The sequence below is a fragment of the Eupeodes corollae genome, chromosome X (genome assembly GCF_945859685.1).
Source record: "Eupeodes corollae chromosome X, idEupCoro1.1, whole genome shotgun sequence".
NCBI lineage: Eukaryota > Metazoa > Arthropoda > Insecta > Diptera > Syrphidae > Eupeodes > Eupeodes corollae.
This window is the reverse complement of record NC_079150.1, coordinates 5,947,681-5,962,269: the sequence shown is the minus strand read 5'-3', so window position 1 is coordinate 5,962,269 and position 14,589 is coordinate 5,947,681. Positions and strand designations below refer to the sequence as shown.

At 30.1% G+C, this 14,589-nt stretch overlaps 2 protein-coding genes and 1 long non-coding RNA gene across 8 annotated transcripts in view; 2 read left to right on the top strand and 1 right to left on the bottom strand.

The window, feature by feature from the left end:
• The first annotated feature begins 355 nt into the window (after nt 1-355).
• Nucleotides 356-5,502, top strand: LOC129953369 (transmembrane protein 104 homolog). The gene is made up of 4 exons (XM_056066509.1): nt 356-682; nt 777-1,303; nt 3,691-3,893; nt 3,951-5,502. Exons 1-4 carry the CDS (start codon nt 641-643, stop codon nt 4,712-4,714), a joined length of 1,536 nt encoding a protein of 511 aa, XP_055922484.1. The 5' UTR covers nt 356-640; the 3' UTR covers nt 4,715-5,502.
• On the bottom strand, nt 4,923-11,696 carry LOC129953370 (uncharacterized). Its single transcript, XR_008782509.1, has 3 exons — nt 11,567-11,696; nt 11,305-11,394; nt 4,923-5,056 (listed from the first exon to the last, which is right to left on the bottom strand). It is a non-coding gene; the product is annotated as an uncharacterized LOC129953370 (long non-coding RNA).
• LOC129953368 (uncharacterized) overlaps nt 11,394-14,589 on the top strand; it is a 27,376-nt gene continuing 24,180 nt past the window's right edge. For 3 of the 6 annotated variants that reach the window (XM_056066504.1, XM_056066507.1, XM_056066506.1), the window contains exon 1: nt 11,394-12,172. In XM_056066504.1, coding sequence (XP_055922479.1) covers nt 12,171-12,172 — 2 coding nt within the window. In that variant the 5' untranslated portion in view covers nt 11,394-12,170. Of the gene's footprint in view, nt 12,342-14,589 lie in introns of all 6 variants that reach the window. The other 3 variants (XM_056066501.1, XM_056066505.1, XM_056066508.1) reach the window with 2 other exon arrangements.

Here is a 14,589-nt window from a genome sequence, read left to right as displayed (position 1 = left end):
CTCACTTGTGAAAGAAATGTCAAAATCGACGAATATTTGTTCATTCGTTGGTCGTTGGTCGAGCTCATGTGAATAGTGCTTAACAAATGAGTTTTAAGTTCAAATGTCACGCATGTTTGCATCAGCTCTTTGGCAAACCAAGATGGCTACCGAGATTTCTTCTTCATTAGAGTGTTTTTGTTTTGCATTCAAGATAAAGCGAACAGATGATCTCCTTCAGTGTGTGCGTGATACTGCACCGCAAAAATCATCAATTAATTATATGTGTGCGTGAAAAAAGACAAAATTTGCAGCCAAACACAATATACAATACGTAAAGAAATGGGTTTTGAAGGGTGCTACGTACGAAGGATTTATATCTTCTTACAGTATTTTTGAAATAACGCATCAATGATTTGTTCTGTTTTTGTTTTTATTTAGTTTCAGTTCCTTTGTTTTTTAATTTGATGATAACAAATTGAAAGTATCAATGTCATAAATTATGTAGTTGAAATATAAAAAGGAATTTCAGTCTATTTTTATTAATTCAAATAAATTATCATTGCCAACAAAGATAAAGAAACAGTGCAATAGTAAAAAAAAAGACTACATTATATACAAATATATCTTTTATATTTTATATTGCATCTATAAACCAAAAATGCCGTATCGAATTCGAAATGGAGACGATTATCCGACATGGGTTTGTACTAATTTAAATCTGATTATTATATACTTCCATGCTTGGCTTTTTTGTTTAAATATAAATATATTTTAATATTCTTATTGCTTTGAAGATTGGCTTCATATTCGTTTTCAATTTGATTGTTGGCACCGGAGCTCTGACTTTGCCTGCTGCTTTTGCGAAGGCTGGATGGCTGTTAAGTGTTGCGGTTATTGTTCTTATGGGTGGTATTAGTTACATGACAGCGACTTTTGTCATTGAAACCATGGCTTGTGCAAATGCCGTGTTCTTATGGCAGTGTTTGCAGTACCTGAAGAAGGATCAAACATCTGAAAATGCAGAATATGATGACATTGAAAACGAAACTGACGATCCAACAGAAAAGCTATTGCCACGAAGCAGAGCACAATTGTCAACAACTATTGGATCTAATAGTGGCAGCCTCGAACAGATACCGTTGTCGGCGCAGCGATCGCAACACTATATGCTCGATAAGAAAGTTGAAATGGGTGAAATGGCTGGGTTGTTTTTTAACGATTTCGGACGGGTTATGTTTTACTTGTGCATTGTTATCTATATGTATGGAGACTTGAGCATATATTCAGCGGCTGTAGCAAAGAGCTTGAGAGATATTGTTTGGTAAGCGCTTGTTTTTTGAATAAATTTATTTTAATTTTTGTGCATGTTGAACGTTCATACAAGTTTACTCTTATTTTGATGATTCTGACTGCTTTAAATTTCCAAAGCAGCTCAGATTAAGGGGAATGCAAAGATTAGTGGGTGTAGTTATTTTCTCTAACCGCACTACCCGATCCTTTGATTTAAAGAATATATGTAATGTAGTTATGCGATATCTTTTGATGTAAATTCACTTAATAATTTCTTGGTCTAAATAATTTTAAGTCAAAGTTCAGTGTTTAAATAGATAACCAGTTTGCTATTTTACTTACTTTGAAAGAAGAAAAAAACAAAAGTAAATAATTCTATATCATTATGTATAAATTACTTACCTACCAAAGACAAAATGAGCAAGGAAAGCATTGAGGTATTTTTTTTTATAAACTACGTATTCTTTAAACGACTAAACATTTGTATTATATTTATTTCAGAAGTTTGTCAAACTTAGGAAAAATCTCGATGTGTTCTCATAATTATGTTTTCAAGATTCGTTTAAGCCATTTAAAGATTTGCTTTTTTGTTTACACAAACAAAAATTATATTTTCATGAAATTATTCGAAGTTGAAAGCTAACATTAATTGCAAAGTGATGCGTTTGATAATTTGTATTCACTTTTTATTAATTGCTAGAGTGTCCATCTGCAGAAACCTTTTCAAAATTTTGTACCGAACCAAAAATAACAATTTATTTTTAACTATTGGTATCTTTTGTTTCTGGAATGCTTACAATGTAAATAGAATTAATATTATTTTTGTAAGTCCATTTCTGATTTATAAAATTTGTTACTAAGTTCTTAAAAATAATTTGATTACAAAACTTTGTTATCTTTCTTCATTATTTGATTATGCATGTTTTTATTTGATATTGTAACATTGATTTTTTCAAGAACTTTTCTGAATCAATTAAATGTTAAAGTCTTCAAAGCCATAAAAATAGATGGATTTAAGGTTTCCTTATTCTTCGAAAAACGTCTACCTCAATGTATGCACGTTGATTAAGAATGTTTTGCTTTTGTAAAAAGAGATGCCGTCTATGTACATATATAAAACCTGATATGGCCTCTACGGAATGCTGCGGGTACCACAAATTTGCAGTCAGGTATTATGAGGAGGAATTGAACATAACGAGTAAAACGATTACGATAGTAAAAGAAATAGCCTAAATATATTTTCTTCTCAAAGAAAGGATTTCATTAAATCAACCTCAAGAAAGCTGTGGGTCGTGATGTAATGTTATTTTAATTTTTATTAATCGACTCATATTCATAGACGACTTCAAGGTTTCCAAAGTAGGTTCTTAATGTTTACTTTATGATTTTTTCCCATGGTCTTATTGAGTAGCTTTGCCTTCTTATTTTGATAAGTTAAAAGTAATAAGTCTTTTTCATCGCTAACTTATCACCAACATTACTTTGCTTTGTTTGCTTTATTAAACAATTTTGTCAAGGGAAATATTCCCCTAAATTAAGTAATTAAAATATATTCATTTTAAGCTGATCAAATATTGATTGGGTAGACCATTGGTTGCTAGTGCTTTCTCAAAACTGCCGTACGGAATCGGCTTAAAAACTGTAGGTCTTTTCCATCTCTGACAACAGTACTCGCACAAAGGAATGGTTGAGAGTTGTCAGTCACTAGGCCCTTGTTCTCAAACGGACTGTTGCGCCACCCAATTTATTTTTATTTTAGATTGGAGATGATTTGTCGGTGTTCATTGGTATTGAATTCATGAACATTTCTATGATAAACGGTGCATTGCATATTCGAGTTGAACGGTTAAGAAACGAATCTCTATACTTCATAGTACGGATGAAGTTGGGGTCAACTGCAAATTGATTGGGATTCATAAAAGTGCGAGTATTACGGTTAAACTATTTAAGAGGAGGACTGCAAAAATGTTTGAGTGACATTTTTGAGTTATAAATGTTATCGCCGCCAGTTATTTTCTTTAAAATTCAATCAATTGTTTTTAATTTTTAATATAAACAGTGTAAATGTTTGTTTTTATGATCAGTTGTCGTCCGTTGTGATGAGTTATCCAGTGTGGGTTGGCTTTATTGTGTTGCGACATAATGAGTTCAACTGTAAGGGTTTAAACCAATCCCATTTCATAATAATTTTGTTCGTGAACCTTAATTTTATTTCTAAAGAACGGTTTATTTTTTTGTTCCTTTTTTTTTGTTTAAATTATTTGAACCATTCTTATTATGTCGACAAAGTTATAAAGAAATGTAACTTTATATTTTATAGCAACTGTTCTTAAATGCATGTTTACATAAAGTTAACACAGCAGGGAACTTATTTTCGATCTAGTTTTTAATTTTGTATTTATTTTATTTCAATTGTAGCCAATATAACTCAACAAACATCAGCTCCAGTTATCTTGATACACCCACGGATGCATTATGTTGGGAAACACATACAATGTCTCGGCTAGATGTCTATCGCCTGTTTTTAGTAGCATTCATCATGACTTTGGCTCCATTTACTTTATTTAGTGTGCAACGAACTAAATACATCCAAATGCTTACAGTGCTCTTTCGTTGGCTAGGTAAACAGCAGATTATTTCATTTTGAAATTAAAATTCAAATTTTACTCTATTTTAAGCTTTTTTATCGATGATCGGATTGGCAGTAAAGGCTCTGCTTTCAGACGGACCACAAGGACATCCACCACCAGTTAATATTCTTAACCTTCCATCGTTATTCGGTACATGTGTCTACTCTTTTATGTGTCATCATTCGTTACCAAGTTTAATTGTTCCTATGAGTGATAAGAAAAACTTAAAATCAGTGCTCTCCTATGATTATATACTCATAGGATCATTCTATATTGTGCTAGCTTTGACTGGCTCTTTTGCCTTTTCCCAATTGGAGGATTTATATACGTTAAATTTCATTCCAAATTCTAATAGTTCATTAACACTCCAATGTATTGAATATTTTTTGGCTTTGTTTCCAGTGTTCACCTTATCTGCAAGTTTTCCAGTTATTGCAATTACCCTGCGAAATAATTTGCAAACTCTGTTCTTGGATATGTCACGATTTGATTCGTATAATTTCTTTTTGCGACGACTTCTGTTTCCAATTGTAGCCATTCTTCCCCCATTTGCAGTTACTTATTTCACAGAGAGCTTAACAAGTTTGGTAGGTTTCACCGGAAGTTATGCTGGTACAGGTATTCAATACATTATTCCAGTGGCTCTAGTTTATTTTGCAAGACGCACTTGTAGAGATTTGCTTGGACTTGGGCTGATAAATGAATATCGCAGTCCATTTCGCAACTCAGGATGGCTAATATTCGTTCTTATATGGTCTTGGACTTGTATGATATTGGTCACAATAAATTTTTTTACGTTCAATGCGTCCTAATCCTAATTCAATCAAAAATAGGTTAAACAAAATTAAAAATAAAAAGATTATTTTGTTTATTCAATAGAAAATATTATTAGTGTGAAACAAAATGACAATAAGTATCACTTAAACTAAAATTAAATAAGTATAGATAAATATATAATATCCAAATGCATTTATATAGAAATCAAGAAGGTCTCAGGTACAAATATTTGTAAAATAAATTTATAAATTGTGTACTCCTAAATTATAGTACAATAATTAATAGTAAACTTATTTTAATAAGATGTCATTATCAATATAAATATTTTATAGATTTGTATCGAGCTGTCAAACTCATCCTTGCAGGCATTTGTTTCACTGCAAATATAATAATATGGAAATAATTTGAATTAATTGAAAGTATATACTCATATATATGCAAATATTACTGAATATCATTTTTGTTAGAGGTGCACAGAACCTTGCCAAATTAGACATTAGTCTTTGGAATTGTAAGGATCGTTATAAAAAAAATTACAAAAAGTCCCCATAAATCTCATTAAAGATTTAGTGCTGCAAATTTCAGAGTAGATCTCAGCTAGCCCTTGCAGATCATGAGGTCTGCTATCAAAAATTTTTTTTTTAAATGAAAAACAATGATTTTTCACCTATTAAGACTAAATGCTAGTATTTATCTTAAGCACTGAAGGTATTAATTGTAAAAATATTGTTATATTAAACACATATTTTTGTTTGTATTATAATTTTGTTAAGTAACGTATATACGAGTATATTTGAAAAAATAAAAAATGTTGTTTTTTTAAATAATTTACACACACTTAGGGTTCTGTTTACCTTAAATATGGGAGAGACAGCGACACAGCGTGAACATTAGAAAGGAAGTTTACGTGTACAACGGTTTTCTTAAACATTATACTGACAGGGAAAAACAAATTTGTGGTAAGGTATTTCCTATTCGCGTTGTACGGCTATAGAACGAAAATCTGTACTTTACAATACGATCGAGGTCGGACTCAACGGTAAACTGATGGGTATTCCTAGAAACGCAAGTATTAAAGTTACACTTTTTTAGGGGAGGAATGCAGCTGGCTATTTCACGAGGAAAAAGAACGGTTAAAAAGGTGAGACAAAAAACATTACAACAATATCCAATGAGCTTATCATATTTTTTAGTTTCACATCCGCAGAAGAAGGAAGTGCGTTAAAAAAAAAACAATGAAGAAAAAAAGTCGTCGATATCAAAAGCACTAATTTTTGACATTTCTTATCAGTCACTTTGCTTGATGCCAATCTCTATAAAAGCTATTGAAATATCATGGGCAATAATCTTACTTACTTAAACGATGATAAGAATAGTTTTACTGTTGAGATTAACTATTATATCACCTGTGGACTATTGCTACGTAAGCCATTAAGCATCTTGAACACAGATAAAGTACATTAGTAATGAAATGTTAATATTTTTTCCATGACCAACGTTGTTGAATTTCGTAAACAGCCCTCCCATAAATATGTTTCGAGCTATTTTTTAATTTTACGTTAAAAAAATATGTACATACAAAGTATATAGGTATCTGTATGATTAAAACATGGTTATTGGTTATAAACTTCATTGAAATATTTATCAATTAATTGCTTTGTGACTGAAGTAAAAACAAAATTATTTTTCGAGAAGTGCCTAGATTGAATAATTCCAATAATTAAATCCACTTAGGGTCTGTGTATATAATTTGTGTGTAGAGTTGATTTTTAAGATATTGCTTTTTTATTTGGCCAGCTTATTTACATATTCCAATTGACATATGTTATTGTTTTTTTAAACCTTATTTTCCATTTCAAAAAAGTATGGACACAAATTTGTGTGACTTAAGTTGGTTTTTTACTACAAAAAGTTTCTTCGTCTTGTTACTTCATAAGAAAAAAAAAAAACAATTTAACGACAGATCAGCTTGAACCGAAAGTTTAACCCATTTGAAGCTATACAAGCTGGTTCTTAAACAAAAAAATTAAATAAAACAATTAAGGTTGAACATATTTACAGATGGAAAATTGCATTTCATTCTGAAAGTATGTATGAATCTTATAAAAATAAAATTTAAAACAAAAGACAAGTTAGCAGAAATAAATGAAAGGTGTGTTACAAAATTTCACTAAATGAACCGTCACTCAAAAACCCTTATGATGCTATAAGGCCATAAAATTACTTTTTACAATATTTTGTTTAGACCATTAGTTATGGGACACCGTATAGAGGAAAAACATTTGTCATGTCTGCAGCTGTATAAATTGTGAAGCAACAGGTTTAGTCATAAACAACTTCTTATACTTTTTATATTCAATCCTAAGTTTAGCTAGCCTATGATAGAACTAAAAAAAAAACAAAATATAATTTTCGACTTCTAACTGATCTTGAACTTTAGAAGTTTGTAGAACCGACTTTCATAAAAATAATTTAACTGCAAGTTTTCATTCAGGTTCTACGTCTCAAAGGTGACGATAGCTAATGGAAAAAATACTACGAAATGTATTTTAGAAAGAACCAAACATTATAACCAAGAATTCAATATTGTATATTATTCAAGGGGCTAAAAGACAGCTTTGGTAAATACTTTTCCGAAAATTTAGCTCCAATCCAATTCCTTGGACAAAATCTAAAGAGCAGTGTGTTTATTTTATATTATATATTTTTTATTATTTATGTATATATAATATAATATATAAGAAGGTCTTAGGTACTAATATTGATAATATTCATTTATACAATGTATACTACTAGATTATAGTGCACTTATTAATAGTTAACTTATTTAAAAATCATTATCATTCAATATAGAAAAAAACACGTTTCAATTTTTATAGATTTGTATTGAGTTTGTCAAACTTATACTTTCATTAGAAATCATAATATGGAAATAATTGCAAGTACCTACTCTGTCTTTGTGATTGAGGAAAAGACTTCGACTATTGGAAAAGGGTCTTCATGTGAAGCTGACTTGACGTAGCACTATTGTAAATTCTTTTTAAAATGTCTCATGGCATACAATTTTTGGCAATATAACTTTTACCTCAGAATTCGGTATTGAAATTGCTGGAAGGGTAAGGTTGTCTTGGTCTTTGTCGATTTACACTCCAAGTCATAAGAATTAAATCAAGATTGCTTTTTTTGACAAAAAGACTACGCAGTTCAAAAGAGTATAAAATACAAAATAAATGATTTTTAATCCCGTCACAAGACAGAAGGATCAATGTTGTATGTTAAGTGGTGATATCCTTTTCACTTTTGATGGTTAATTTTCAAAGAACGCACAATAAATTATGTGTTTTATGAAAAATAGTTGGGACAACATTTTTGACATATGAGACAATAACGAAGGTGTTTCTAAATCTTGGATAACTCGTAAAACCAAACGCAGTGGTTATGTTCTTTTAAAGGAATTCATCAGCTTCAAATCAAATCAAATGGGGTGGCGCAACAGTCCGTTGTGAACCAGGGCCTAGTGACTTACAACTCTCAACCATTCCTGTGTGCGAGTACTGTTGTCAGGAATGGAAGGGACCTACAATTTTAGGCCGAATCCGAACGGCTAGTTTTTTTTGAGAAAGCACTTTTTCATGACAAGAGTTACTCTTGAAGGATTTGTCAATTCCTCGCAAGAGGCAGTACCCGTGAAATTTATTTTTTTTTTTAAATTAAGGTGGCACAGGCAGGGATTGAACCCAAGACCCCTTGCATGACAAACGCACGAACCATCATACCACGGGTATCATCAGCTTACCAGACGAAAATAAAAAGAAAATACTATTTCTTCTCTTGCGCTTCGAAAAACTCAGAGTCAGCAGCCAAAACAAACAACGCAGGCGTTGGGCCACTGTACGAACCATTCTTCGTGTTATTCGTCGTTCATTTGACAATTTGAAGCGTTTAAACAGCATAAGCTGGAGTTATTCGACCATGAGAAAATAGAATGTACTCGTATTTATAAAAAAGAAGAGGATTTAAGAAATAATTCTTTATATGGACAAAATCTCCAAGAAATGAAATCACCATTGGGCAGAATCTCTTAAAGAATAATCCAACTTGCCATTATCTTCAAAGAGGAAACGTACATGGAATAATTCTCATGACTGCCAAAATCTACAAATCCCCAATTTGGAGGGATGTATATTGACATTATTTCTCTTCTGACATTTGATAACAAAATAACGAACAGGCGATTTTCTAATTACTCTATCAGCTCAATTTTTTTTAATTTATATAAAATTTATATAAAATATATGAAGTACAGTTTTTTTTAATCCTACGTTCGATATTGAGAGCAAATGTTTCTAAGTTTTTCCTTAACTTGCTGTTATCCCGCTTACATGAATATCCTAGTTCCGGTGTACACTAGTGTCATTGAGAAGTGTACACCCCTGTAGTAACGTTGCTTTAAAAAAAATATGCCAACAATCTGGAAAAGCTTTAAGCACTTAGATCAATATCATCCAAGCAATCTGTGAACTACAGTCCGAAACCAAAGACAATGTTTTAGAGTGACAAAAAGTTCTACTATGAAGCTGCTAGCTTCGTATGTTTTGAACACCCTTTAAATTAAAATTGATATAAATTTGAGAAACGCTATTTTTTTGGCAAAGAGACTAATTTTTATCTCTGCTTACTAAAGCTAAACACTTCTTCTTAAAAAAACTGCATACACTTGTGAGTGAAAAAATCGCCTAAATATTTACCCGCTTCCGTCCGTCTGTCTGCCTGTCGTTATTTTGTTCTTAAGTTTTCTCAAAAACTAATGAACTTCTTTCAATCATTTTTTTTGTCTGCCCAAGCTCTTTTACTGCCTTAATAATATTTAACGATCCAAAATGTCATTGTTTTTGTTTCAAATTTAAAAAAAAAACATTTTTTTTTTGTAATTTGATATCTCAAAAACTGTTCATCTATTTCTTACGAAAATCAAAAGTAAAACATATGATAATAAATTCTAAGCAACTACATACTAAAAATATTTTTAACTCAAATTGAAAAAAATTGTACCTAACAAATTAATTCACTCTAACGAATTAGATATACAAATTTTGAAAGTTAAGTTTTTTTTGAGATATCAAATTTTTGAAAAGAAACTGTTTTAAAGGTACATTTTTAAATTCTAAAATGCACAAAATATTTTAAGACAGACTATTTGGATGGATGAGCAAATTCGTACAACCCAGTCGTGCATTTTATTATTTTGGTTCTATTAAATATAAATGTATTTTCAATTTTAATTGAGTAGATACCATAAGAATTATATTCACTGAAAAGAAGAGTGAAAATGTCTTGGCTTCTAATTTCAGAATTATGCAGAGGGTTGAAACTTCCAAAAAGACAGCTTTCTGAAGTTTTCAAATACAGGGTCCCACAATCCTCGGCACAAAACACAACCCTGGGTTTTTGAAGTGATTTTAAGTCGAACAAAACTTCTGAGGTACTTCTTTTGTTGCAATATACAATAAATAGCTTCAAGCAAATTTTACATCACAATATCAAAAAATTTATAATAGATCACACTGTTGAAGTATATTATATAGTATATACATTATACATACAATTGTATGTATATTTTCTTTCTTTTTAAATTGAATTGACAGGCAACAGGAAAATCAATTTATTCAATAAAAACAGTTTAATGCTATACTCAAAGCACAAATAATCATATTCATATATCAAAGCCTTAAAGGTATCATGGACAGGAGAGACTATAGCTACAGCTATAACAATTAAAAATTATTAAATAATTACTAAAGCAAATTAAAAAAAAAAAACAGAATGAGCCACTGTTCGTGAATACGCAACGGTCAAACGGACAAACGGCATACGTCACAAACTTATTTCACTTATTTTTTTCATGTATTTATTCATGGAATACAAATTTACAAGGTCCAACAAAATAAGAGATACAGAGCTGTGTTTCTAAATTTTTTATTCCTTCAATATTTCAAAACTTAGAAAAAAGAAAAAACAAATACAATTTTTCCTGTAATCGGTTAAAGTTTGTTATTTTGTTATTAAAAAATATAACGGTTTTAATATCAAAATGCAGAATTTAGGGCTCTAATCACTTGAACATTTTATAAACTATAAATCTTATAGGAATAGTCGTTAATTTATATTCTTTTTTTTATCATTTCAAAATAAACTATAAGAATTTATTATTATTTTAGAAAACTCGCGAACCTGTTGTCTTGTAGATTTTATTGTGAATCCTACTTTCCAAACATATTCGTTTCTTAGCCGCCAATAGCTAATATTTATTTAAATTAAAATAAAACTACCCTTTCTACTACTGCATAAACCGCACATGTTTGCGTTTGAATACTTGCCCTTCTCATTTATTTCTGGGCAAATTTGACTTCTTCTCTGCCCCCTAATAAATCGCTAAGATGTTTTATTTCGATTTTATTTAAAAATTGTTTTTTCTCTTATACTTCCTCCCCCATCATCATCTCAATCTCACGGAATCGAACTCCTTTCATTACATTTACTTTCCCACAAGATTATAATTGAAAGCCAAACACTCAATAGTAGAATAACAAAAAAACACGAACAGAAAGAAAAAAACGGCACCTACCCTCAGTAGAAAATTAGAATAATTGCGTTTCCAGTCATGCTATAATCTCGTAAACGTCAGGCAAGCACTTATTTGGTTATAAGACCTGACCTGAAAGAAATTTGAAAGTGTATCATTTTCGACTTAATAAATATAGCTGCGTGTATTTGGTTTGATTTCATTTTTTTAAACAAAATCAATAAATGAACAAAAAATTAATTAAATAAATAATAATAAAAGTTTAAAAAATCACTGAACAAAATTAACTTTTGTACGGACTTACTTAATACAAAACTTGTTTTCGTTTTTTCGTCTAGTTTTTCAATTAATGCTTAATGTGTATGCAGGTCGGGAACGCGTGTGTTTTCCCAGTGGTGATTCTTTTCAAAATCATCACCCTATATTTGATGTACCTACTCAAACTTATTGGAATAATTTTATTTTTTTAAATTAAAAAAAAAAACTTAACGAAGTTCGAGAAGTTTGAATTCCAAGTTCGCGAGAAGTGTTCTAGTTTTCAAAAATGAAATGAGACATATGAAGAGATAGCCATCGCGACATAGCAGTGCACTTATATGTTGAAAGAATATCGGGAAGAATTTTTGATTATTTATGGGAAGCATTTCTTGCTTACTTCCTGAAGTTGTACCATCGCTATTTGTTTATTTTTGCATGACTTTAAAGAAAATGAAAATAAATGCGTCATATTTTCTTTTATAAATAAACATAGGATAAGGGAAATTACAAAAAAAAAAACAAAGTGCCAATCTGGGGATCATTAACTTCGGTCACAACCACGACGGTTGACATGCATTGGATTGCTGATATAACTAACGATGACAATTTAATTAGTAGCAGTGGCTGCAGCAGCGAACCATCAAGTATTTATGTACATATAAGTTGATTAACAGCGGTCTTAACAAAGAATGTTGCGTTTTAAAAATTTTTCTTCAGTTTAACAAAAAACAAAAAAAATACCTTTTAAAATTAATCGGACAAAAATTTTAATTTATGTCAAATTTGAAGAAAACTCCAGTAAACAGCAACAATTGTCGTTTGTACGTATTTTTGTGTTTGTGTGAGAGTGTTCTTATTGTGAATGTATGCATATGAGCACCTTTCTTTTCCAATGTATAATGCGATTATGGATAACAGTGCTGTGGAAAAGATAATGCATTTTCGTTTGAGTGAATAACTTTTTAAATATAGCGCTAGCTGTATCTATAATAGAAGCTTACTTTTGCTTTTGCCAACTTGTCGATTGTTTTAGGTTATATAGAAAACTCCCTTCTTTTTTAAATATTAAGTTTCAGTGTTTTCTAAGCAACATAAAACTATGGGTTTTTCCGCAAGCTTTACTTTGTTTATTATGCAATTTCTAGAGAAAATTAACTTTAAAGTGAAAAAGTAACATGGGAAGGAAAAATGGAACAGGTTAAAAAACGAATGTCTTAAAACACAAGGCTGGTATTTTGTCTGAACCATGTTTGTCAAACCGCAAATAATTGAACGTCAGTTACAAAAAAATAAGCTTTTCATAAATCCTCGAATTATAACATCAACATTGGAGGTGCTGATTTTTTTTTCTTTCTAAAATATATTAATGAAAGCAAGCTTACGGTATTCGATAACAATAAAATATAAACTGTTCGATTTTTCTTGAATATTTTTAGAAACTCAAAACTGAAATTCAAAATAAACCAATGCTTCACTTTTCGAAAATAATTAAAAGTCGTAAGCTTCCTTACAATGTTTGCACTTATCTTAAAATGGTTCTCAAATGCGATTGTACGTAAACAATAATACATTTTTCTTCATCACATTATTTAATATTAACTCACTAACTTATTGCAAAGAATAAGAGAAGGAGGATTTAACAAAGTAACGTAAAAATAATTACTTAAATTTGTTTGCATTTGTCTTATTTTGCACGTCGTTATTTTAACCAAATACAAAGTAAACATTTACTTTTAAAATTAACTACTATGGGTTGTAGCTATGTTTGGTACTTGAAAACTTTGGAACACTTCGAAAGTTTTGCGATTATTTATTTATTTTGCTTTAGCAGCGGAAATGCTTGATGGAAATATAAAAAAAACTGTATGCAAGGATATAAATTAATTTTTGTAATTTTTTTTTTTTTTAAATTTTTTTTTTTTGTTTAATGAAATACACAAATCTGTGAGTTATAAAAGCAGTCTTTAGATTGTTGTTAATTTTTCTTTTTTGAGGACAATTTTTAATACTCGCATAATATTTGTCGAAGAAACACTGACTAATTTAATGAAAAGAAATATGTATCTTTCATCTTTACTCCCAAAATTAGTTACATATCCATTTGTGAATAGCTTGATATCAGGCTCTTTAGAAAAATACGGTACAGGTAGTCTTTCACAATATAGCTTGTGTAACAAAAATACATAAAACAAAATTGTTTCATATGTTTGCAATGAGAGCATCACTGCAACACATCCTTTACTCCTTTATTAAGAACTCACCCTGTTCAGAATTGATAATTGCTTTTTATGTTAACGGAAGTTTAAACTTATTAAATGTCGGTAAAATAAAATCTCAGTAGAAAACGAATTGGTGGGTATTGCCATTTTGATGAAATACTTAGGGATTCAAGTCAAACTAAATTTTGCACTACAATCCTTAGAGTAAAAATTTGTGTTACTTCATGTTATTTTATTTATTTCAAACTTTGTATTTCTTAAAGTTACATTCGAAACCGTGCAAAAAAGGTTTTAAGGCCAACAAAAAAGAGCTGGAATGCGACCCACACTGATAACTTCCCATCCCACCCGTCGATTTGCTTACAACTTTAACAAAATATTCATAACAACATTTTATGTGATTTAAAGTCAATACCTACGAGTATCTCCGTTTTTCTAATACTTGATTCGAAAACCATTTCTTATCAGTTTTTAATTGTTTTTGTTGGTTTTTGCGTGTTTTTTTTTTTAAAGTTTTCTGTTGAATTATTCTAAAAGACTTACCAACGTTAAACAACATTATTTTGCATATGATGAAATTGTTTGAAAATCTATTTTTGTTAGTAGCATTTCTTGAATGTTTTTATTTCCTATATTAACAAATACAGATAAGATTTTTCTAAGAACAATATCCTACGTTAAAAACAAAATTAAGCACAGAACTAAATCGTTTGAGGACAATACCTTCCTTTGTTCACGAGATATCGAGAATCGAATATTAATTTTTATAAATGTTAAAAACGTCCTTAATTTTTTAAATAGAATTGTTAGTTGTTATGTATTTCTTAGTTTTTTGTCTTACAAACATTAT

What these genes read in the sequence shown, in the direction of transcription:
- LOC129953369 (XM_056066509.1), top strand. Translation starts at nt 641, where the DNA reads ATGCCGTATCGAATTCGAAATGGAGACGATTATCCGACATGG. An exon ending in AGCTTGAGAGATATTGTTTG is followed by an intron (nt 1,304 to 3,690) that starts GTAAGCGCTTGT and finishes TTTCAATTGTAG; the next exon opens with CCAATATAACTCAACAAACA. An exon ending in AGTGCTCTTTCGTTGGCTAG is followed by an intron (nt 3,894 to 3,950) that starts GTAAACAGCAGA and finishes CTCTATTTTAAG; the next exon opens with CTTTTTTATCGATGATCGGA.